We start from the raw sequence: 23,067 nt of genomic DNA, 5'->3' as shown, positions 1-23,067 counted from the left end.
TAAATCATAGGCCTTAGGTGATAAACTCAATCTTCAGCCTCTCTCCCCTCCCTGGAGGTCAGAGATGGGGTTTAAAGTCCCCAATCCCTAATCATGTCTTGATTTTTCAGGCAACCAGCCCCCATGCTGAAAGTGATCTAGATGTCCCTAGTCATCTCACTAATGTGCTATATAGCTGATGCTCTTCTCATTCTGAAGACTCCAAGAGTTTTAGGAGCTGTGTGCCAGAAACTGGGGATGATAACCAAATACTTTTCTTTAAAAACCACACTCTATAGTTCTTTTCATTTTTGTAGGGTTGGTAGTGACATCCTCTCTAATTTTAGTAATTTGATTCTTCTCTTAGTCTAGCTAAGGGTTTATCAATTTTGTCAGTCTTTTCAAAGAATCAACTGGTTTTGTTGATTTTCTTTTATGATTTTTCTGCTCTTTATTTCATTTACATTTATTTCCACTTTAATCTTTCTTGTTTCCTCTTTCTGCTTTTTTAGGTGTTTAGTTTGCTCTTCTTTTTCTAGATTTTTTTTTTTTTTTTTTTTTTGAGACAGTCTCGCTTTGTGATCCAGGCTGGAGTGCAGTGGCCTGATCTCGGCTCACTGCAACTTCTGCCTCCCAGGTTCAGGTGATTCTCTTGCCTCAACCTCCCGAGTAGCTGGGACTATAGGTGCATGCCCCCACACCCAATTAATTTTTGTATTTTTAGTAGAGACAGGGTTTCCCAGTGTTGGCCAGGCTGGTCTCGAACTCCTGAGCTCAGGTGATCTGCATACCTCGGCCTCCCAAAATGCTGGGATTATAGGCATGAGCCACCACATCCAGCCATTTTTCTAGGTTCTTAAGGTAGAAGATTAGGCTATTGATTTGAAATCTTTCTTCTTTAATATAGGTTTTACGGCTATAAATTCCCCACTGTGTACTGCTTTAGCAGCATCTTATAAATTTTGGCATATTGCATTTTCATTTTCTTTCACTGCAGAGTATTTTCTAATTTGACTTGTGATCTTTCCTTTGGCTCACTGGATATTTAGACGTATGTATTGTTTAATTTTCACATATTGTAAATGTATCAAATTCTCTTCTGATACTGATTTCTAATTTAATTCTATTGGAATAAGATTATACACTTTGTATGATTTCAATCCTTTTAAGTTTACTGAGGCTTATTTTATGGCTGAGCATATGGTCAATTCTGGATAATGCTACCCTTGTACTTTCCAAGAATGTGTATATGTTGCTGCTATAATGTGGAGTCTTCTATAGGCGTCTGTTAGAGGCCACCTGATTTTAAATGACAAATGTTCGCTTCCTCTCAACCAGTCCCTAAACTCTTTTCCTTCTTTATTTTTCCCCAAAATACTTATCAGTATCTGAAATACTAGTTATTTTACTTATTTGTTTATTTTTACCTTCCCCACTAGAATGTCAGCTCCTTTATCCTTTAAGATAAAGATCATACGCATTTTGCTCACTGGTTGCCTGGCACTCAGTAAATGCTCAATAAACACATGCCAATAGAAAAAAATGTGAAAATGTGGCTTATATGTCCTGTAGCTTCACATAAGCCAGTCCTGCAATCAACAAAGCAAGGCCCTTCTTGATACAGCTCAGACTCCTTATGGCATTAAAAGCCCTTCATATGCTGTTGGCCCCAATTCATTCATTCCGTGAATCTGTACTGAGCACCTACCATGCAGTTGATGCTGCTGTAGGAGTTGGGGATACGGCAATGAACAAAACAGTCAGGCTTCCTGCCATCCTAGAACTCAGTCTAGGAGCACTCTAGGGAGACAACAAAGATTCAAGCAAATATCAAGTTGCGATATGTGCTTAGAAGGAAGTCAATAGGGTGCTGAGACCCCTGGCCAGGCAAAAGTTTGGGGTGAAGTCAGCAGGTCCTTCCCAGGCAAAGAAAGCATCTTGTGCCAAGTCCTTTAGGTATAAAAGAGCATGTTGTACCCCGGGGCTCTGAATCTTTGTGCTCTAGCATGTGTCCTGGTTCCACAGACAGAGCAAGGGCTCATGACTCAGAGAGGCACAAGCCCCTGTCATTTCATCTATAGAATACTGCTCATGCAAGTCAAGGATGTCTTGGCTTGCCTGAGCAATATTGCCCAGCATGAGTCTGGAATCCTGTTGGACTCTGTCTTCCTGGAATGCCTTCTCAACCTTTCATCTCCTGGCTAAATCTTACTCCCTTCAGCATTCCCTCCCATAGGCTGCTTTTCCTGATACCTTCTGCCCTGGCCGAATTAGAGACTCCTCCTCTTTGTTCCTTTAGCCTCTGGATGCCCCAGTAGAGTGCCAGTCACTCCGAATTATTCTGTGCTGTCAGCTCACCATGTGGTGAGTTCTCTGGGGACTTCTCTTTGTCCCCTTGCCTCTGAATCATGCCTGACACTCAGGAGGGTCTCTACTTTGAGAGCACATGAAAAAGCCTAGCATGCTGTATGGCACACCAAGGCCACTCAGCGAAGATGCGCAGTCTAGCATAGCAGGGAGGGCAGAGGCCCTAAGAGTAGACTGCCTCGTTAGAATTCCAGCTCTTTTGGGCTTTGGAAACTTGGGGAAGTTACTTAACCTCCCTGTACCTCAGTTTGCTTATCCATAAAATGATTTTATTTTATTTTTTGAGACAGAGTCTCACTCTGTTAGCCTGGAGTGTAGTGACGTAATCTCTGCTCACTGCAACCTCCGCCTCCTGAGAGCAAGCAATTATCTTGCTTCAGCCTCCTGAACAGCTGGGACTACAGGCAACCACCACCACGCCCAGCTAATTTTTGTATTTTTAGTAGAAATGGGGTTTCGCCATGTTGGCCAGGCTAGTCTTGAACTCCTGACCTCAGATGATCTGCCCACCTTGGCCTCCCAAAGTGCTGGGATTGCAGGTGTGAGCCACCATGTCTGGCTCATAAAATGATTTTAAAATAAATATTAAATGAAATAATGCATGGACATTGCTTACCATTTTGCTTAGCAAGTTCTAGATACTGTTACTATTATTTTTGTTAACCTAAATGTAAAATCACGTTGCCCACAGTAGGCAGTCAATAAACAGTAGACAATATTATAATTAAATAGTGGCAGTGCAGTGCAGAGTGAGGAGCATGGGCTCTGGGTTCTGCAGGAGAGTTCTCCCTTACTAGCTATGTTCCCTGGCTGGGTCAACTTGCCTCTCTGTACATCTGTCTTCTCCTCTGTAAAATAAACTTTGTACTAGTGTCTCACTTAAAAGCTCATGGTAAGGGCTTTGTAAACATTTGTTAAATAAAATGACTACATAACATGTGAAAATGGCCAGCCCACAGCAGGCGCTCCGTAACAGTGATTGCCATCACTGTCATCATGTAACAGGATGTTAATTTCTCCTGTGGCCATGGTTTTTTTTTTTTTTTTTTTTTTTTTTTGAGGAGTTTCGCTCTTGTTGCTGAGGGTGGAGTGCAGTGTGTGATCCTGGCTCACTGCAACCTCCGCCTCCCAGGTTCAAGCAATTCTCCTGCCTCAGCCTCCCAAGTAGCTGGGATTACAGGCATGGGCCACCATGCCTGGCTAATTTTGTATTTTTAGTAGAGACGCGTTTTCGCCATGTTGGCCAGGCTGGTCTCGAACTCTTGACCTCAGGTGATCTGCCTGCCTCGGCCTCCCAGAGTGCTGGGATTATAGGTGTGAGCCACCGCACCCAGCTGGTCATAGTTAAATCTTAGGACAAAAGACCCACAGACCTCATGTACTTTTTTTTTTTTTTTTTGAGACAGGGTCTCACTGTGTTGCCCAGGCTAGAGTGCAGTGGCACAATCTTGTCTCACTGCAACCTCCGCTTTCCAGAATCAAGTGTTCCTCCCACTGGAGCCTCCTGAGTAGCTGGGACTACAGGCATATGCCACCATGCCTGGCTAATTCTTTTGTATTTTTTGTAGAGATGGGGTTTTGCCATGTTGCCCAGGCTAGACCCCACGTTCTAAGTTCCAGAAGCTCCCAGCTGAAGGGACCCAGCAATCAATCTGCAGGTCTTATCAGAGAGGTGGCAGCTCAGAAGAGGCCTTACCACATAGTCCCCTCATCCATAGCCCATCCCCAAGACAGTAAGAAGACGGCTAAAGTGGAAGATGTCTTTGACAGTCAAGAAAGTGCCATGTTCCTGGAGATAGGAGCTAAAGTGTGAGTTGGGGGTGTGAGTAGGTGTTTAAAAGAATCAGTGTTAAGGTTTGGGGGTATCTTCAGCAAGAAATGACTGGCTGATCAAGATTGGGGGTGCCTACAGAAAGGGAAGTTGGTATTCTCCTCCCTGTGGGAGGTCTGTTTATCCCGTCTTACTTACTAAGCCATGTACTACCTGAGCAGGGAGAAGAGAACTGAAGGGAGACAGCAGGTGGGAGACAGCCAGTCAAGACTGCTCCTCCTACCCACAAGTGTCAGGTTTCAGTTCCCAGCCTTGGAATGGGACACAGTGGAGGTTAGGGTTGGGGGCCACAGCCTTGTAAAACCTCTGCAGAACTTGGGGACAAAAATCACCATGCATCAGAAAGAAGCTGTGTTGAAAGGACCCAAATAGCACAAGAAATCAGCAGTGTCTAGAGGAACAGCACAGGAATTAGTCTGGATGGCAGCAGGTTGTGATGGAGCCACCATCTGTCCTCAGCAAGCATAGATAGGAAACTAGGGCAGCAGCACCCACCCACTTAGCCAGCACTGAATCGTCACCCAGTTAAGACAAAGGCATCTGCTCTCTTCTCTCCTCTTTGCCTCTCTCTTAGCCTAACAGTGCTCTCAGCATTGGTTGCACACTAGAGACCACCTGGGAGCTTTAAAAAGCCCCAGTGCCAAAACCACATCCCGTAGAGACTATGATTCAATTAGTCAGGGGTGGAATCTGGCCTGCTGTGGTAGATTAAAAATGGCCATAATGCCTTGCAACTTCCCACCCCTTGAATCTGGATTGGGTTCATGAATTGCTTTGACCAATAGAATGTGGCAGAAGTGACATGGTGCACATTCTGAGCCAGGCCTCTAGAAACCTCACAGCTTCATCTCTCACCTTCTGGGAATGTTGCTGCTATTCAGAAAAGCATGGGCTGGCCTGTTGGGACATGAGAGGCCAAGTGGGAACACAGACCCAGCCATCTCAGCAGTCCCACGTGACAGACATATGTGAGATCCCAGCCAGCACCACCTGGAGAAGATGAACCATCCCAGCTGAGCACAGCCCAAATTGTTGACCCACAGAATTGACCAAATAAGTAATTATTGTTTAAGATATATAACTGAAACAGCTCCCTGGATAATTCAAATGTGCAACAAGGGGCTAGGTACAGTGGCTCATGCCTGTAATCCCAGAACTTTGGGAGGCTGAGGTGGGTGGCTCACCTGAGGTCAGGAGTTCAAGGGCAGCCTGGCCAACATGGTGAAACCCCGTCTCTACTAAAAATACAAAAATTAGCTGGGCATGGTGGCGGGCACCTGTAATCCCAGCTACTTGGGAGGGTGAGGCAGGAGAATTGCTTGAACCCAGGAGGCGGAGGTTGCAGTGAGCTGAGATCACATTATTGCACTCCAGTCTGGGCAACAAGAGTGAGACTCCGTCTCAAAGAAAAAAAAAAGTGCAACCAGAGCTGTAAAATATGATGCTAGAGAGCAGAAAAGGGAGGCGAGGAGGTGTTCAGAGCAGATTGTGTCTCCTCTTTAGCAACCTTCCAGGGTCACTGCTCTAGCTTGTGCTCAGGGGACAGGAGGAGACAGGGTCTAATTCAAGTTTGAGCTTGAAGTCATAATTACTTGGTGACATGGATTTAACAAGCAGAAATGGTTGAAAATATGTTAATCAGATCACAACATTGCTAAGGAACCTGTTACACAGTGGGAAAGGGAGATTTTTAAAGTATATAGTTGGAAGCAGCTATAAGAAAAAATACAACTGTTTTGTTTTTGTAGCCTAACAAGTAGGGGCTCTTCAATGAACCAATGGCCATAAATTGGTATCACGGCACAGGCCCTGGCAGATGCTAAGCAGGAGATGCTATTATTATTAGTCTGAATTGGGCCTGTGCCACGTGTTTGTCTTAGGTGTTCAATAAATAATACCTGCTACTATCATCATTATTGTTACTAGTAGTGATTATTGTATGTGAACATACCTAATGCAGTGCCTGGTATATGGCAAGTGTTCAAGGAGATGTAGCTATTATTATTACAAATGGGAAATCTTCTAAGGTAGAAGAGGTGCTTAGCAAACAGAGGAAGCTATTAATGTAGCCTAAATAAAGGCACTTGGCTCAGAGCACAGAGACAACGTGAATGGAAGCTGCTGTCAGCGTCATATACATGGGGTGAGGCCTGGCTCCAGGCCACCTGCAGTGGGCCCTCTGCAGCTGATGGGCCATCCTGGGGAAGGTAATAAAGGCTGCCATGTGGCCCTTACCTTCCGGATACTTGTAGAGGTCGGTGATGTCCACGCGGGAGTCACTGCCCACCGCCTTGGTGCTGATGCATCTCCCGATCTTCTTCGTGTTTGAGTATACACGCTCCCGGCTCTCATCCTCGTGCCACAGCCAGGTGATGTAGTCGGCGTTGACCTCCGCAAACACGAAGGGGCCATCGTGGGCCAGGTGCACATCACCCTCGCGGATGGCGGTGACTGAGGCTGGGCCGCACCGGAACACACCTGGGCAGGAGGGGTGGGCATGAGCAGCATGGGTAAGGAAAAGCAGGGGTCTGGAACTTACCCCACCCAATTGAGCGTACCTTCACTCTCCTCCTGGGGGGTGGCATCCAGAACCTGCCAGCCATTGTAAGAGGGGCCTAGGTCCTGCCGGGCAAACCAGCTCTCATTCCAGACATGGAAATTCCTGCCACAGAGAGAGGATGGGTGAAGCTGCCTAGAGTGAGGGCATAGGAAGGGAAGATCCTACTGAGAGGCAGGCCCTGGGCTCCCTACTTTCCACAAGAACTGTGGCTGCATGTTGTGAATCACTCATTCAACCACATGAATGAGCACACAGCATTCACAGATGTTTGTATATATATGTGTATGTGTGTATATAGATGTGTGTGTATATTTATCAAGAACCTGTTGTTCAAGGTACTGCAACTAAGACAGAAGATCTTTACTCTCATGCTGCTTCCATTCTAACAAAGGAGACAGGCAAAGCTAAGTCAGCAGATAAATCAAACAAATGCAAGTGACAATAAATGTTAGGAAGAAAAAGAGGGGCTTAAGCTAGAGAACAACCCCTATAGACCTACTCTAGGTAAATGACATTGAAGGTGAGACTTAAGTGAGAAAGAATAAGCTATAGGAAGAGTGAAGGGAACAATATTCTAGAAAGAAGGAACAGCATGTGCAAAGGTCCTAAGTGAGACAAGAAAAGGCCTTGTGTGTTCAAGGAGCAGAAAGTATGTAAGTGTCTCTGGGATATGGCCAGAAGAGCGGGTAGGTAGGGTTCTGATTATGCAGAGCACCATAGACTCTGATAATTCCAGCCTTATTTTTAATTCCCCATGTTAAAGATGAGAATATGAGTAGGAAACATGACATCACCTGCTCAAGGTCTTGCAGAAAGAAAGGAGCAGACAGAAACCTGATTCCCGGTTTGCCTGACTTGGCATCTTTACAGCCGGCCTCAGAACTCCTCTTCGGCAGGCAACTGTCTTTGTTGGGGAAAGTATCTTGATTAGCATTTGGGGATTAAAGGTGGGACCCTGATAACCTGCGTAGTGACAGAGTCCCCAACATCAAAATGAAGTGTCTGTGCTTTCTGCATGAAGAAAAGAGAAGAATGCGAGTATTTTGTGCTTCCAGGGCAAGGGAATGAAGAGAACCAAAAAAGAGGAGAGACCAAGGGGAGCAAAGAGATGGTCTGAGCTGGAAGCCAGCTCGGGAAGGGCTCCTGGCACGCTCCCCTGGGGAACAAGGATACAAGGCTCTCTGTGTCTCTGTGTTGTGTTTTCTTCACTGTCTCTCCTAATCTTTATTTTTTAATTTTTATTTATTTATTTATTTTGAGATAGAATCTTGCTCTGTCACCTAGGCTGGAGTGCAATGGCACAATCTTGGCTTACTGCAACCTCCGCTTCCCAGGTTCAAGTGATTCTCACGCCTCAGCCTCCCCAGTAGCTGGGGAGGTGTGTGTCACCACACCCGGCTAATTTTTTTTAATTTTTATTTTTAGTAGAGATGGGGTTTCACTGTGTTGGCCAGGCTGGTCTCGAACTCCTGACCTCAAGTGATTTGCCAGCCTCGGCCTCCCAAAGTGTTGGGATTACAGGTGCGAGCCACCGCACCCGGCCATCTCTCCTAATCTTTAGAAAGTTGGCTTTGAGTGGCAGACTTGCACATGTGTGAACAGACATTTGAACAAGGTTATTCACTGAAGCCTTGTTTGTAAAGGCAAACTTGTTTTTAACTGAGGCAACTGAAATGTCCATCCATATGGGATGGTTAGATGAACAATGGCTTTTTCATGCAATTGAGAGGCAGACTGGGTTCATACCCTTATGCTTCCACTCACTAGCTGTGTGGCCTTGGATGGGTTACTTAACCTCTCTGTGCTTCAGTTTCCTCATCTGCAAAATAGAATCAATGATTTTGACTTACTCACAGGTTGTTTGAAGAAATACATGAGTTAATCTATATATAGCACTTAGAACTGGACCTGGCACAGACCAGGTGCTTGGTGGGTGTTACGTTATTACTTAAAACATTATGGAAAATAAGGAAAACTCTGTGTATTTACGTGGAATTGTTAAATGTTCCAGCAAGAACAGTATCACATAAAGCTGCCAATACTGTTTAAGCAGGGAAAAGGCGGGGCGGCACTGTAGGTATGTATGTGCTCGTGTCTGCAGAGCATCTCTCTGACAGGAGATGTAGCAGACAGTGACAGTGTTGCCTCCACGAGCAGGATGGGGAGGCTGGGGAACTGGGCGGGAGGGAGACATCACTGCAACCCATTTTGTACCTTTCGAATATTAAACCACATGAATGTTGTTCCTATTTCAGAAAATTAAGTAAGTTAGAATGTTTTTTTTTTTTTTTTTTGAGACGGAGTCTCACTCTGTCACCCAGGCTGGAGCGCAGTGGCATGATCTTGGCTCACAGAGGCAACCTCTGCCTCCCAGGTTCAAGCGATTCTCCTGCCTCAGCCTCCAGAGTAGCTGGGACTACAGGCGCCTGCCACGATGCTTGGCTAATTTTTGTGTTTTTAGTAGGGATGGGGTTTCACTATGTTGACCAGGGTGGAGTGTAATGGTGTGATCTCAGCTCACTGCAACCTCTGCCTCCTGGGTTCAAGCAATTCTCCTGCCTTAGCCTCCTGAGTAGCTGGGATTACAGGTGTGAGCCACCGTGCCCGGCCTGGAATGAATTTTTTAAAGCTTTATCTGAAGAATTTTGTTTTAACTGAGGAAGGAGTCTGTTTCCCACCTGAGACACACAACACGGAGAACCGCAGCTGATACGGAAGCAGGAGCCTGATCCAGAGGTACCTGTGCAGAAGGAGTTCCCACCGCACCCCAGGAAGCCACAGATTCCCAGACAGAGTAGAACCGGGTGTTCAAGGCAATCAAATCTTGAGGCCCCTCCTGACCTCGGAGTCTACATCTCTTGACCTCAGACCTTACATCTTGGAAGAGGCACCACTATCCGCAGGGCGCCTCTCACTCCCTCCAGAGCCGGCTCAGATTCAGGAGAGCTGGGCTCTGGGCCTGCCGCTCCCTGGTGGTGTTATGGAAGATGATGCCTTGCTCCACCTGCTGGGCTTCCAGAGCCCTCGGGCCTAGGCTGGGGGCAGGACCCACCACATGCTGTCTTCTGTCAGGTCCTCCAGGGTCCGCCCGAAGGAGTCCACGTATTTGTCCACACTCAGGTTCTGGTCTGTGTCGTGGGCTGAGTTGAAGTTGGACACGACCCGTGTGGCTATCCCCAAGCACCTGAGGACTGCAGAGCAGAGAGGCTCGGAGCAGGCGGGACCCTGGCCCCTGAGAGAGGGGCCTGGCTTCCACAGCAGGCGCCCTGGCTCATTTGTGGCCAAAGCCCTCTGCCACCCCATCTTTGTCTGTGTGTCTAGTTCCTCAGGTTGTGGGGCTGAGACTCCCATCTCCACTCTCAGAAATGCCACCATCTCCTGCACGTTCTCTCAAGGACTTCAGGATATGCTGTTGCCACCTCATGTGAGTAGACAGGCTTTGAGGCTGGCAGGAACTTGGAAGCCACCTAATAGAGCCCTCATCTTCCTGAGGGGACTGGAGGCCAAGGGAGCCACAGGGCTCGCCCGAGGCACTCAATGAATGAGAGACAGAGGGAGCTAGGACTCCTTCAAGATAAAAGATCAGATATGAAGGAAATACATTCTCTGGCTTCTCTCTTCATCAGCCAGACTTCGTTTTCACTGTCAATGAATCCATCAATGAAGATGGGTTGCAGCATATGCAAATATATGTAAATACATTTAGATAGAGGAAGCTGGGGGAGGGGCCCTTCTCTCCCAGGGTACCTGTGCACATGACTCCCGCGAAGACCCAGCACTGGCCGTACTTGACTGGCTTGTACCTGCCCTTGAGCCACTTCTGCAGGATGGCCACGCTGCCGCGCCAGTGCAGCGGGCTGGTGCCGCCGCCGTACTTGCCCTGCCACTGTCCTTGCACCACACCCCGGTCGTTGTTGCTGTTCACCTGGGCAGAGGAGGGCATGGGTCCACAACCAGGCAGGGCTTCCTACCTCAAGAACCGCATCGTGGTCAAATCTTCTCCAACTTTGGACCACCAGGTCCATCGGGGTCACTCTTGCTTTTTAACTGTCTGAAAATTAGGGGCATCTGTTGCCTTAAAATACCTACTTCCTGGTAGCACTTGTCATTTTCAATTATCTTCCATTTGGATACTGTGTTGTAAAAATCATTACAACTTTAGAGCATTTCCTATGTTAAATGATCTGTTTTGGGGGACTGTTGGCATAATCATTATAGGGACAGCTAACATTAATTAAATGCTTATTGTGTGCCAGACACCACTATGCCAAGAATTTTGTGCACACTATATTAACCTGTTGAAGTTTACAATGTAGGTTTCATTATTCCCTTTTTTTTTTTTTTTAGATGCAAAAACTGAGCTTCAGAAGCATTCAGGGACCTGCCCAAATCACACAGCAAGTTAGTCCAAGTGGTGATCCATGAGTCTAGGACTTGGACTTGGGAGCCTTGAGTTCAGGACTTTCACTGTCCTCAGGGCTGTGATGATCTGCTGTTTGGGATTGTCACTCATGTTAATTCTCTGTGCTCCAACTGCTCTCTGAGGTCTTGAGGAATTGAGAGTATCAAATAGGAGAAATATAGCTTTGTGCAATTTTGGAATCTCAGATACCCACCCACTGACCTTAATACCTGCATGTGGTAGAGGGAGCTGGTGGGCCCTGCAGACACCTTTTGGGAGGAAACACCATAGCCTTAGGCCTGTGATAGGTTAAAGTTGTCATGCCTCCCACGGAGAGGTGGGTCTATGTCCCACTCAAGAAGAGCGTTCCTCTTGAGTCTGGGCTGGCCTGTGACTAATTTGACCACTGACTATGGCGGAAGTGATGTTGTGCCAGTTTCCAGGCCTAGACCTTATAAGACTGGGAGCTTCCACTTCCCCTTTCTTGGAAGAATTGCTTGGGGCAGGGAGGTGGGGGTGGGGAGCCATTGCTATGCATGAAACTGCCATATTGTGGGGAAGCCCAAGCTAGCCACATGGAAAGGTTGTGTAGAAAGAGTGATGACTGGTGGGTCCCAGCTGCTCCAGCCACCCCAGCCCAGGACCTGACATGAGGGTGGGGAAGCCATCCTGGACATTCCAGTTCCAGGAGACATGACATGGATGGCAACCTAGGAACTGCCAACCACCAGAACCAAAGCCCCAGACAGAGGTCCTGTTAAACCATCCCAGACATATGCAGTCATTAAGATATCCCCAGAAGAAGCATCTTGGAGTGGAGACAAACCATTCTCATGGTGCCCTGCCCAAATTCCTAGTCTAAAAAACAGTAAGCATAATAAAGGGTTGTTTTACACCACTGAGTTTTGGGGTGGTTGGTTCTGCAACAACAGTGAATTAAAACAAGGGGCGATGGGAAGAATCACAGGTTGTGGCCCCGGGGTTGGCTGGGGGATCCTTGAGGAAGTACATGTGCAGGGATGGAGGGGCTTCTCACCATGGCACTGATGACCCTGGTGACGTAGATGGGGTTGTGGCGGCAGGACACGTCGGTGGCTGGGTTGTTTTGGTGACCGGGGCTTCGATCCAGGATGGAGAGACAGATGTCCAGGATGTCCTCCTGAAACTGCTCCCCAGAGAGGCTGTGCTTAGAGGCTGCGTTCAGTCACCCACATTCCAGGCCCTCCCACAGCCCTCACCTGGTCAGTCACCCCATCTGTGCAGGGCAGTTTGCCGCCCCCTCCAACCACCAGGGGCATCACAGAGCACCCCCTAGTCTTGGAAACCCTCAAAGAGTCACCTGGGGAATCAGAACCTCAGCCTTAACCATGCCTCTCCCCTGCTCAACAATCTCCTGTGGCTCCTGACTACCCACAGTAAAGTCTGAGCTAAAATCGGAGGCTCTCGAGCCACATCCACCTCGCTGATATGCTCATTTGGTCTACGTGATGTTTTCAAACACATTTGAATTAGTTAACAACATTTAAAAATTGGGGAATTTTTGCATACACATTTAGGTTTCTGGTCTCTGATAATTTGGAAGGTCTGGCAACAAAAAGTGGGTGCTGAGTAGTGGCTACCCCTTAGGTGGACCCTAAACTCTTCACTATTATCTTCCCTGCCCAGCACCCGAATCCCAAAGGCTTTAAACCCCTGGCCTGTAGGGCAGTGCATGACTCCTCAGCCTGACAGTCAAGTCCAATCTTTCTTCCACCGGGGACCTGGAGCTCAGGCAGACAGAATTCCTCTAGCAGACTCAGGACTCCCTACTTCCCACGTCCGTGCGGCTCTGCCTGCTCTTCCCTCTGCCTGGGCAGATCCTGCCTCACTGTAGAGACCCAACTACAGTATCATGTAAGCCTCCACAATGGCCGAAGTGGAGGTTCCTTTCACCCTCTTCTGGACTCCCTTTGCTTCCATCCCTATCATTCTGACTTTTTCCTTCCCCTATTGCACCTGGTATTGGAACTACTTATCTAAGCCAGTGGCTCTTAAAGTGTGGTCTCAGGCCAGCAGCATCAGCATCACCTGGGAACTGGTTAGAAATGCACATTCTCAGGCCCTGCCCAAGACCTACTCAGTCGGCAGCTCTGGGGGTGGGGTCCAGCACGCCATCCCTCCTGGGATTCTGATGTACGCTCGTGTTTGAAAACCACTGATCAGAGCTATTCATTTTTCCACAACCATACTGACCTGTTCTGTGTCCAAACTGTGTCCAAAGCACCTCCCCTTCCCCAGGACCCAGTGCAGGCCCTGGCCCAGTGAATAGTAGATGAATGAATGAATGAGTGGGTTTCTCTAGGAGTGAGCCCCCCTTGTCCCTCCTGAGAAGAGTGAGCAGACAGAGGGACTCCAGTCCCACCGACCTCCCCATGCCCCAGCCCACATCCTTGTCTGGCCTGTGCCCCTGGAGACCTGCCCGTAGTTCCAGCCCTGGGCTCGTATGTGCTTCTCCACGCCTCGGAAGATGATGCCGCTGTCGTTGAGCACGTACTCCTGTCTCTCCTCCTCTGAGGCCAGAAACACATCGTCCTCTGAAAAGCAGTCATCAGGCCCGGTGTGGACTGGGGCTCTGGCCTTGCTGGCCTGGGGAAGGGGCTGCATCAGGGATCAGCAGCAGGACAGCGCCCAGAGGCTGACTGGGGCAGGAGAGGTCAAGAGGGGGCTTGCGAGCTCCTGTGCTGCCTCCCTGCCAAACTCCATCCCTCCTGGCAAGTCTATCCAAGCAGGGACCAATCCCAAAACAGCCCAAGACTGAAGAGTTTTATGGGACCTGACAGCTTTGGGTGGGCCTCCTTGATGTCAGTAGTAGCCTCATATTTCTCATATTTCCTTCTTTTTTTCTTATTTTCTTTTCTTTTTTTTTTTTTGAGATAGAGTTTTGCTCTTGTCGCCCAGGCTGGAGTACAATGGCGCAATCTCGGCTCACTGCAACCTCCACCTCCAGGGTTCAAGTGATTCTCCTACCTCAGCCTCCCGAGTAGCTGGGATTACAGGCATGTGCCACCACAGCTGGCTAATTTTGTATTTTTAGTAGAGAGGGGATTTCTCCATGTTGGTCAGGCCTGTCTTGAACTCCCCACCTCAGGTGATCCCCCTGCCTCGGCCTCCCAAAGTGCTGGGGTTACAGGCGTGAGCCACTGCACCCGGGATATTTCTTAAATATTAATAATAATACTGATCCTGGCCACCCCTTACTAAGGCCTTATGATGTATCTCATACATTACAAGTATTAGCCCTATGGGTGTTCACCATAGTCGTAAGAGGTAGGCACTGTTATTTTTCCCATATTACAGATGAGGAAATGGAGACTGGTAGAGGAGAGCAGCTCAGCAGAGCTGGGACTAAACCAAGGCAGTCTGATTCCCAAGTCCTGGCTCTTACCCACCCCTGGGCCTCTCTTGCCCACTGGGTCCTCTGGCATAGGCTTTGAAGCACCTGCTATCAGGTTTCTCTGACCATTGCCTACCTCTGCCTAGGCTAAGTTCTTGCCCAGCTCTTGGCATTCAGCTTCTTGTCCTTTGACCCATCTCCCAGGCCCCCTCCAAGGGCAGGCTCTCCTCTAAGGATGTCTTTTGGAAAAACCTCTGCATTGGACTTGGCCACTCCTACCTGCACACCATGGGTTGAAAAGGAGAACAAACTCGCCCAGCCTCCGGTTGCTGTGTTTGCGGTGAGAGGAAAGTCTGATGCTCAGCAGGTAGCGGCCAATGACAGCACTGGGAGGGCTGGCGAGACTGACGGTCAGAGTGTTCTCCATCTGAGCCTCCCTTGCTGCTGTCCAGCCCTCACCCCGCTCCAGCTCCGATGTCTGGAACACAGCTTTGGTGTGGAGGGCCTCAGAAGCCCGGGGTCCTGGAGGAGAGGAGAGGGAATCAGGAGACCCTGCCCCTGGGAAACCCAGCTTTAGAGAAGTGAAAAAAGCTACAGGCCTGGAAGCCCCACCTTCACCCCCTGAACTGCTGGGAGGCTTCAGGAGAAGGACCTGACAAAGAGCAAGAAGGCCAGTGGCCAAGTGAGGGTCCACCTCAGCTGCCCTGACATCCCAGCCACTTCCAGGCCAAGGAGAAAGTGACAGCATCCTTTGAAACCAAAGTCTGCCTATGTCAGGCCAGGAAAGGAAAGAAAAGCTTGGGCTTCAAAGTGCTTGATGGGTTTTCATACCCTTCCAGAGCCCTGGGTGTCTGGTACACACAGAGTTCCAGAGAGGTCATCCCATCCATCCCACTGTCTGCTGGCAGCACCTCCCAACCACCCCCAGAAAGCTGCCACCAGAAGCCTCCAGGGTTCAAGGCTCCGTCTACCTACAGTGACTTGCTTCCCCCAGAGCCTGAGCTGCTGACTGCAAGGTCTTATGTTACTGGGTCATAAGACAGGTCCCTCCAGCTGCAGACGAGAAGAGGGCGCTGGCGAGCCCAGTTACCTGTCTCCACCGTGAAGATGAGGGTCTCCTCACAGTCCAGGGCTCTGCTCAGCTCCAGCGTGAGGCTGAACGACTGGCCCCTGCGAACCACCAGCTCAGGGCAGGGGTACTCCTGGGTGTGGTGGGCAGCGCCATTCCTCGACCGCTGCCAGTCCACCTTGGTGACTCTGATCCCTGGGTGGGGAGAGGACAGGGAGATGAGGCCATGGCCTCCTGTTTCGCACCCACTCTGAGCTTGTCCTCCCATTCACTCCCGGCCAGTCATTTGTTCATCCAGCTGCTATTTATCATATACCGGCGATTCTCTGTTTGTTTGTTTGTTTGTTTTGAGACAGAGTCTCACTCTGTCACCCAGGCTGGAGTGCAGTGGCGTGATCTCAGTTCACCGCAACCTCTGCCTCCCAGGTTCAAGCAATTCTTGTGCCTCAGCCTCCCGAGTAGCTGGAACTAGCAGGTGCACATCACCACACCTGGGTAATTTCTTTGTATATTTTTGGAGAGATGGGGTTTTGCCATGTTGGTCAAGCTGGTCTCGAACACCTGACCTCAGGTGATCTGCCTGCCTTGGCCTCCCACAGTGCTGGGATTACAGGTGTGAGGCACCTTGCCCAGCCTCTTGGTCATTAAGTTCTGTAAAATCACTGCAAAGGTTGAATTAATGAGAACTGGCCCATTGCCCTTAGGGAAAATAAATACAGGTTTAGGTTCCTGTGAGCCTCTGGTCCCAACTTATTCATCAATTGATCAGTATATAACCTTATAATATGTGCGTTTCTGTTTAAAGATACATTATTCAGGATGGGCGTGGTGGCTCACGCCTGGAATCCTAGCACTTTGGGAGGCTGAGGTGGGCGGATTGCCTGAGCTCAGGAGCTCGAGACCACCCTGGGGCCAACATGGTGAAACCTCGTCTCTACTATAATACAAAAAATGAGCCAGGCGTGGTGGCGGGTGCCTGTAATCCCAGCCACTCAAGCAGGAGAATCGCTTGAACCCGGGAGGTGGAAGTTGCCGTGAGCTCAGATTGCACCACGGCACTCTAGCCTGGGCCACAGAGCGAGACTCTCCCTCTCAAAACAAACAAACATAATTTAATATATATTGTTGATTCATTAATATTGAACTTGTGTCCAGCAGCGCTATAGTTCATGCCTGAATGTTCACCTAACACATATTTTTTGTGTAAGGCATGTCACAGCTTTCCTGCTCCTAGGAACATGAGACAGCACTTCAGTCCTATGCTCAGCGGCCATTTTAAACAGAGAAATCACCAACAAAAAAAGCACAAAAATGCAAAAAAACCCTAGTTTTAAATGAACAGAGAAAGGTTATTTGTTTATAGTACGACAGCTGAAACGAAGAGGCAGAATACTGCCTGTCCAGCTTCAGCTGGGAATATGCATGTCAGGTCAGGTGACAATTTTTCTGCACTCTGTGCATGTCTGTGAATGGCCAAGAAAGTGCAGAGTATAGATTTTGGCTTTAAAAATAAATATTAGCAACGTGCATATACAGAATCCACAAGTGTTGAGGATGGACTGTATAATCTCTGTGCCAGGCTGGTGTCTGGTGCTGAGGATATAGATGTGGGCTTGCCCTCAATGCATGGCGCGGTGAGACTGTATGGCTCAATGGTTATGAGGAGGCCCTCTGGGGGCAGCTGACACGGGTTCAGATTCTAACCTGGCCATCTACTGGCTGAACCACCTTCCTTTTTTCGAAACAGAGTGTCTCTCTGTCACCCAGGCTGGAGTGCATTGGCGCAATCTCGGCTCACTGCAATCTCTGCCTCCCAGGCTCAAGCGATCCTCTCATCTCAGCCTCCCAAGTAGCTGGGTCTGCAGGCACATGCCACCATACTCAGCTAATTTTTTGTATTTTTGGTAGAGACCAGGTTTCGCCATGTTGCCCCAAACTCCTGAGCTCAAGCAATCTGTCCGCCTTGGCCTCCCAAAGTGCTGGGATTACAGGCGTGAGCACTGTTCCTGGCCCGCCTTCTTGACCTCTCTGCATCTCAGTTCCCCGCTCTGCAGAATGGGAATAATGCCTGTGGCGTGATTGTGAGGATAATGGCCCCTGTCATTTAGAGTCCTCGTAACATGAGAGCTCAATCATTGTTACTTATTATGTTCCAGGGGTGACACCTAAGTAGGTGAGTCCACAACTAATTCTTGCTTTGATACATGCTATCAGGGAGAAGGATGGGAGCTGAAAGAACACTAACAGAGGGCTTGGCCTAGTCTGAAGGGGCACAAGCAAGGCTTCCTCCAGAAGGCGGAATTGAGGCTGTCTTAAATTGGATGAGTGTCTCCAGGAAAGAGTTGAGTGACGGATCTAGTCTCAGTCCAAGCATCCTCTTCCCCTATTCAGGGTTCATTCATTCAAGTGCTGGGCATTGTGCTGGATGCTACAGACCCAACAGTCCATCAAATACGCACTGGCCCTGACATCATGCAGTTGATAGCCCGGTGGAGAAGACTGGCATTAAGCAGATAGACTTCAAACATTTAGGGTCAAGCTTTGAGATGAACCCTAAGGGAGAGGCATTGGGAGTCCCAGGAGCAGAGAACACCTAAACTCAAGTAGTTAAATTAGCAAAACTATTCGCCAGAGTACTATAAGCAACAGCTTAAAACTCCAGGATGTGTGCAGCCTTGAATTCTAGCCAGCAGCTATGGCGCTAGGCAGAGAGACAGGAGGGAGCATGGTGACTTCTAAAATTTGAGAGGAAGCGGATGTGTGGGGAAAGCAATGAGGTTGGAGGGGCCCATAGTCGGCAGACCAACAATGCTTGGAGTGGGATGAAGAGTCTGCCTTTTATCCTAAGGGCCGTAGTCAGCCAAATATTGTTTTAAGCAAAGCTGTGATGTAATCAGATTTGCACCTTGGAAAGATCATTCTGGTGCCATGTGGAAGATTAATTAGATATCTGGTGAGATGCTTTAGTAAGCAAAGGGATGTTCCAAGAAACTGCTGTTTCATCTTGTCAAACATCTGCTCCCAAATCTCCACTGGAGGCCCCATTGTCTGTTATGATCTGTCCAAGCTCCTTCATCTTGGACAAGGAACTAGGCAGGATCCCATTGCTTTCCACTCCTCCAGCTCACCCCCCACCCCCTCACAGCTCAGTTACTCTTTGCACTGGCTGCATCAGACTCTACCTCCATAACCTCCTGCCCCGACGTCGCACATATCTCTTTCCTGCCTTGTGCTTTTCCTAAGGCCCCTCCTGGTTGGGGTGCCTGTGATTGTCTTCTGAGATGTTCCTGCCTCAGCCCTGCCACCAGAGTTCATCTCTCCTTTGTCCAATCAGCTATTAGATTTGGGATAATACAAACAACAATAATAAAATCTTTGTATGTATTCAAGTGCTTATGCCTCCTAACATACACCTAAGGGAGGTACTGTGGCCCCTTTCATTTTCTAGATGCTGTCATGCTCACTGGGTTCCCTATTTCACCTCCCCTGTGCCCCCACCCCTGCATGTCCTCAGGGCTCATTCTCAACATGGAAGCCAGAAGGATCCTGTTAAAATCTAAGATCACTTCGTTGTTCTCAAGCTCTCCATTGGTTCCTGTCTCTCTCAGCAGAGTTGAAGTCCCGACAATGACCCACAAGCCCTTCAAGATTGAGCACATTGATATCTTTTTGGGCCTTCAGTTTCTCTTCCCCTCTCTCATCCCTTTAAGCCACACTGATCTCCTTATTTCTCTTTGAACCTGCAGACAGGCTCCCTCTTCAGGGCCTTTGCACCTGCTGTTCCCTGTATGTGGATCACTCTCCTTTCAGATTCCTGCAGAACCTGCTCCCTTGCCTCCTTCTTCAAGTCTTTGCTCAAATGTCACCTTTTCAGTGGGACCTTCACTGACCACTCCTTTATAAATTGCAAATCACCCCTACTCTCCTTCTCCACTATTTTCCTCCATGGCACTTACTGACATCTTACAATATATTTTATTTCTTTATTTTAATTGCCTACCTTCCCTTTCAAGAATATCAACTGCATAAGGGCAGGGAGCTGTGTCTGTTTTGTTCATTAGTGAATCTTCAGCGCCCGATACATGGAAGGTGCTCAACAAATATTTCTTAAATATATTAATGAATGAATGAGGAAACTGAGGGAAAGAGAAGTGAAATGACTTGCCAAAGGGCACACAAACAAGCAAGGGCTGGAGTGGAGTCTGTGGGCATCCTGGCTTCCAGCTGTTGACCACTGGGTCAGTGGTTATACTAGTTTTATTGTGATTGACATAAGAAACAGTTTTAAATGTTCCATACTCCGTATGCCTGCAAACATATATACATGCACAGATATAAACTGAAACAAAAGTTTCATTACTATTTCCCCGTATTATGAATGATGAATACTGAAATTTATTTTCTTTTTCTGTCAAGGCTCTCTACCCAAAGACCACCACGAACACATCAGTACAACGAACAGGAAGGGCTCATCGCTCACGGCCATGAGAAAGAATGCTCACCACAAAGAATCACGGAACATCTCGGGAAGACAATATTAGAGAGGTCTTACAGGATTGCGGCTTGTGTTAGGTGGTTTGGGGAGAGTTCAAAGAAGCAGGGCTTTGCTTGGGATTGGAGGCTTCTCTGGGAATGAGGCAAGTCTATGTCTGAGTATCTTAATAGTCCTTACGTAGAAGATGGGAAGAATGAATCGAGGCTAGTGTCATAAGTAGTAAAGAAGCAGCCGTTATTCATATTAGCCCATCTATAGGGCTAATATGTCAGTAGATCGAGACCAGTAAGTGGCTTAGACAATGTTCATGTTTTTGTCTGTGTTCACTCATGATTATGGAGTGGCCTTGTTTTTGTCTTGATTCACTACAGTCGCAGGATGGCATCTGATCACTTCATCATGTCTTCTGGTAAAGTTTCAATAAGCATTTACATACTTAACTATGTTTAGTGAAAAATTGATTTCCTCTTATTTACTATTTATATTATAGTTAGGATACAATTTTTAAAAAAGTGGAGTATAGAGGTAGGTAAGATGTGTCAATTCAATTTCAGGTTGGTGAAGGGACACTATTAAATACTTGTTATATTGAGAGGGAGGGTATTACAGACAAAAAAGTTGATGTTTTACTCATCTATTGCTTCTTAACCAATCTGTTTAACCCAGAGTTTAGCTTGGAAAAATGATAATCATATGTTATCTTTCATGGTTTTTGTGGGTCAGGAATTTGGGCAGAGCTCCACTGGCCAGCTCTTAATTGGTGTTTCTTATGGGGTTGCAATCATATGTTAGCTGGGGCCATGTTCATCTGAAGGCTTGACTGAGGCTGGAGGATCCACTTTAAAGGTGACTAACTTACATGGTTGGCAAACTGGTGCTGAATACAGGTTGAGGCACCTTGGTTCCTTTCCATGTGGATCTTTCCATGGGAATGCTTGGGTGTCCTCCTGGCATGGTGCTTAGTTTCCCCTGAGCAAGTGACCTGAGAGACCGTGGTGGAAGATGCAATGCTTTTTATGACCTAACCTCAGAAGTTACACAATGTCACCTCCACCTTATCCTATGGGTCAAGGCAGTTACAAAGGCCTATGTAGGTTCAAAGAGAAGGAACATGCCCCATCTCTTGCTGAAAATGTACCAACGTCATGTCCCATTGTAAAAAGAATATTGAGCTGAGATGTATACTGATATGACCACCCTGTGAAATATAATCTGCCACAGTTGAGAACCACTGAAGTTATATCACCAGGTACTCCCCACCAAAGGACACTTGTCATGCAACTCTTGGCTGTATCTTATTTGATGCCAAGCATACAGGAAATGTTCAGTAATTGTTGGCTAGACCATTGGATAGGTTTTATTTAATAAATCTTCCTATGAACCAAGTGCTTTTCCAAATATTTTATAAATATTAGCTCATTTAATCTTAAGAAACCATATGAGGGAGGTACTACTGTTAACTCAATGTCACAGATGATAAAACTGAGGTACAGAGTTACACAGCCTGTTTTTTTTGTTTTTGTTTTTTTTTAATTTGAGATAGGGTCTTGCTATGTTGACCAGGCTGGTCTCCAACTCCTGGCCTCAAGCAATCCTCCCATCTCAGCTTCACAAAGTGCTGGGATTACAGGCATGAGCCACTGCACATGACCCAGAGTTACACAGCCTTCTAAGTGATGGAGCTGGGAATCTGCCTCCTGAGTTGGTGGCTTGTCTATCCCCAGGCTATGGTGCCTTTATCTTTGACCCCATAGGAGTCACAGCCTAGAAGTTACAGACTGTAAAATTCAACGTGAGCTTCACCACAGGCATCAGATCAGTGGCTTGTGTGGGCAAGTGTCTGGACAGGGCTGGTCAAAATGTTTGGCTTTTTAAAGATTCCAGCATCTTTGTACAATCTTTTAGTTAACAGCATGTGGCAGATTGATTTTCCAAAGGTGGTTGCAATAATATCTCCCATCCCACATACTCTTCTTTCAATATGATGTTGATACTCCTCTCATTGCAGAAGTAAAGCACATATTCCCACCCTCTGGACCCGGAAGACTTGTGGCTAAGACAGAGTGACACATTGTGACTTCTAAGGCTAGATTATAAAAGTTAATACAGCTTCTTTCTGGTTCCCTTGGGTTGCTTGCTCTTAGAACCCAGCCACCATGCAATGAAGAAACCCAAATGGCCCATGGAGAAGCTCACCTGGAGAGGAACCAAGGCTTCCAACCCACAGCCCACTGAGCTCCCAGCTGACAGACAGAACTATTTGGAAGCCATGGGACTGAGCCATCTGGCAAGTGGGTCCTTCAGCCCCCAGGCAATCTGCCCCAGCTGATGCAGATGCAAGCTGTCCCTGCTGAGCTCTGCCCAAATTGCAGGTTCCTAAGCAGGAGAATGATTGTTGTCTGAAGCCCCTAAGTGCTGGGGCAGTTTGCTACACAGGAATTGATAACTGAAACATGGAGAGAGCCAAGAGTCTTGTCTAGACCACAACAACCTCCCAACTGCTCTCCACCTGTGAGCTGTCTGGGCTGGTGCTGTGGTCTCAATAATCAGGCTTGAGATTCATGGAAAATACTAGTTTTAGCTTAGCCTAGGCCAGAAGCCCCTGCTGGCATCATGATATGGGGATAATGACTGAACATGTGGGTAGGAACTCACATAGCTGACACATGTGTCCCAAGATTGGGAGCTCCTACAGCCCCTGCTGTGGTGAGTGAGCACTGTGCAGGACCAGTGTTCAACAGTGACCCCATGTGGCACGAGCTGGAACAACAGTTCCAGGGGGCTTTCCCATTACCCTTGCCAATTCTCACAACAGAAAGTAAAACCAAAGCTTTCACATCAAGTTAGCCCCAGTCATTCTAGGGCAGGCACAAACCTCTGAAACTCCAAAACTTTGAGCTCAGATGACCTTGGTTTAGTCAGAAAACACAAGCAGGACCCTCTCCCCCAACCAGGTACCTTGTACATAGAATTGTCAAGTCTAATATCAGC

At 47.8% G+C, this 23,067-nt stretch overlaps 1 protein-coding gene across 1 annotated transcript in view; it reads right to left on the bottom strand.

Annotated features, from left to right (window-relative positions):
- Nucleotides 1-22,360, bottom strand: part of TGM6 (transglutaminase 6) — a 42,758-nt gene extending 20,398 nt beyond the window's left edge. The window contains exons 1-9 of the mRNA XM_063601248.1: nucleotides 22,273-22,360; nucleotides 15,603-15,776; nucleotides 14,792-15,034; nucleotides 13,594-13,712; nucleotides 12,176-12,304; nucleotides 10,485-10,662; nucleotides 9,790-9,928; nucleotides 6,736-6,839; nucleotides 6,413-6,655 (exon numbers count right to left, since the gene is read on the bottom strand). Coding sequence (XP_063457318.1) covers nucleotides 6,413-6,655; nucleotides 6,736-6,839; nucleotides 9,790-9,928; nucleotides 10,485-10,662; nucleotides 12,176-12,304; nucleotides 13,594-13,712; nucleotides 14,792-15,034; nucleotides 15,603-15,776; nucleotides 22,273-22,360 — 1,417 coding nt within the window. The remainder of the gene's footprint in view (nucleotides 1-6,412; nucleotides 6,656-6,735; nucleotides 6,840-9,789; nucleotides 9,929-10,484; nucleotides 10,663-12,175; nucleotides 12,305-13,593; nucleotides 13,713-14,791; nucleotides 15,035-15,602; nucleotides 15,777-22,272) is intronic.
- Nucleotides 22,361-23,067: the final 707 nt, after the last annotated feature.

This window comes from Pan paniscus, chromosome 21 (assembly GCF_029289425.2).
Source record: "Pan paniscus chromosome 21, NHGRI_mPanPan1-v2.0_pri, whole genome shotgun sequence".
Classification (NCBI taxonomy): Eukaryota; Metazoa; Chordata; class Mammalia; order Primates; family Hominidae; genus Pan; species Pan paniscus.
The sequence above is the reverse complement of the archived record's forward strand: the minus strand, read 5'-3'. Positions and strand labels throughout refer to the sequence as shown.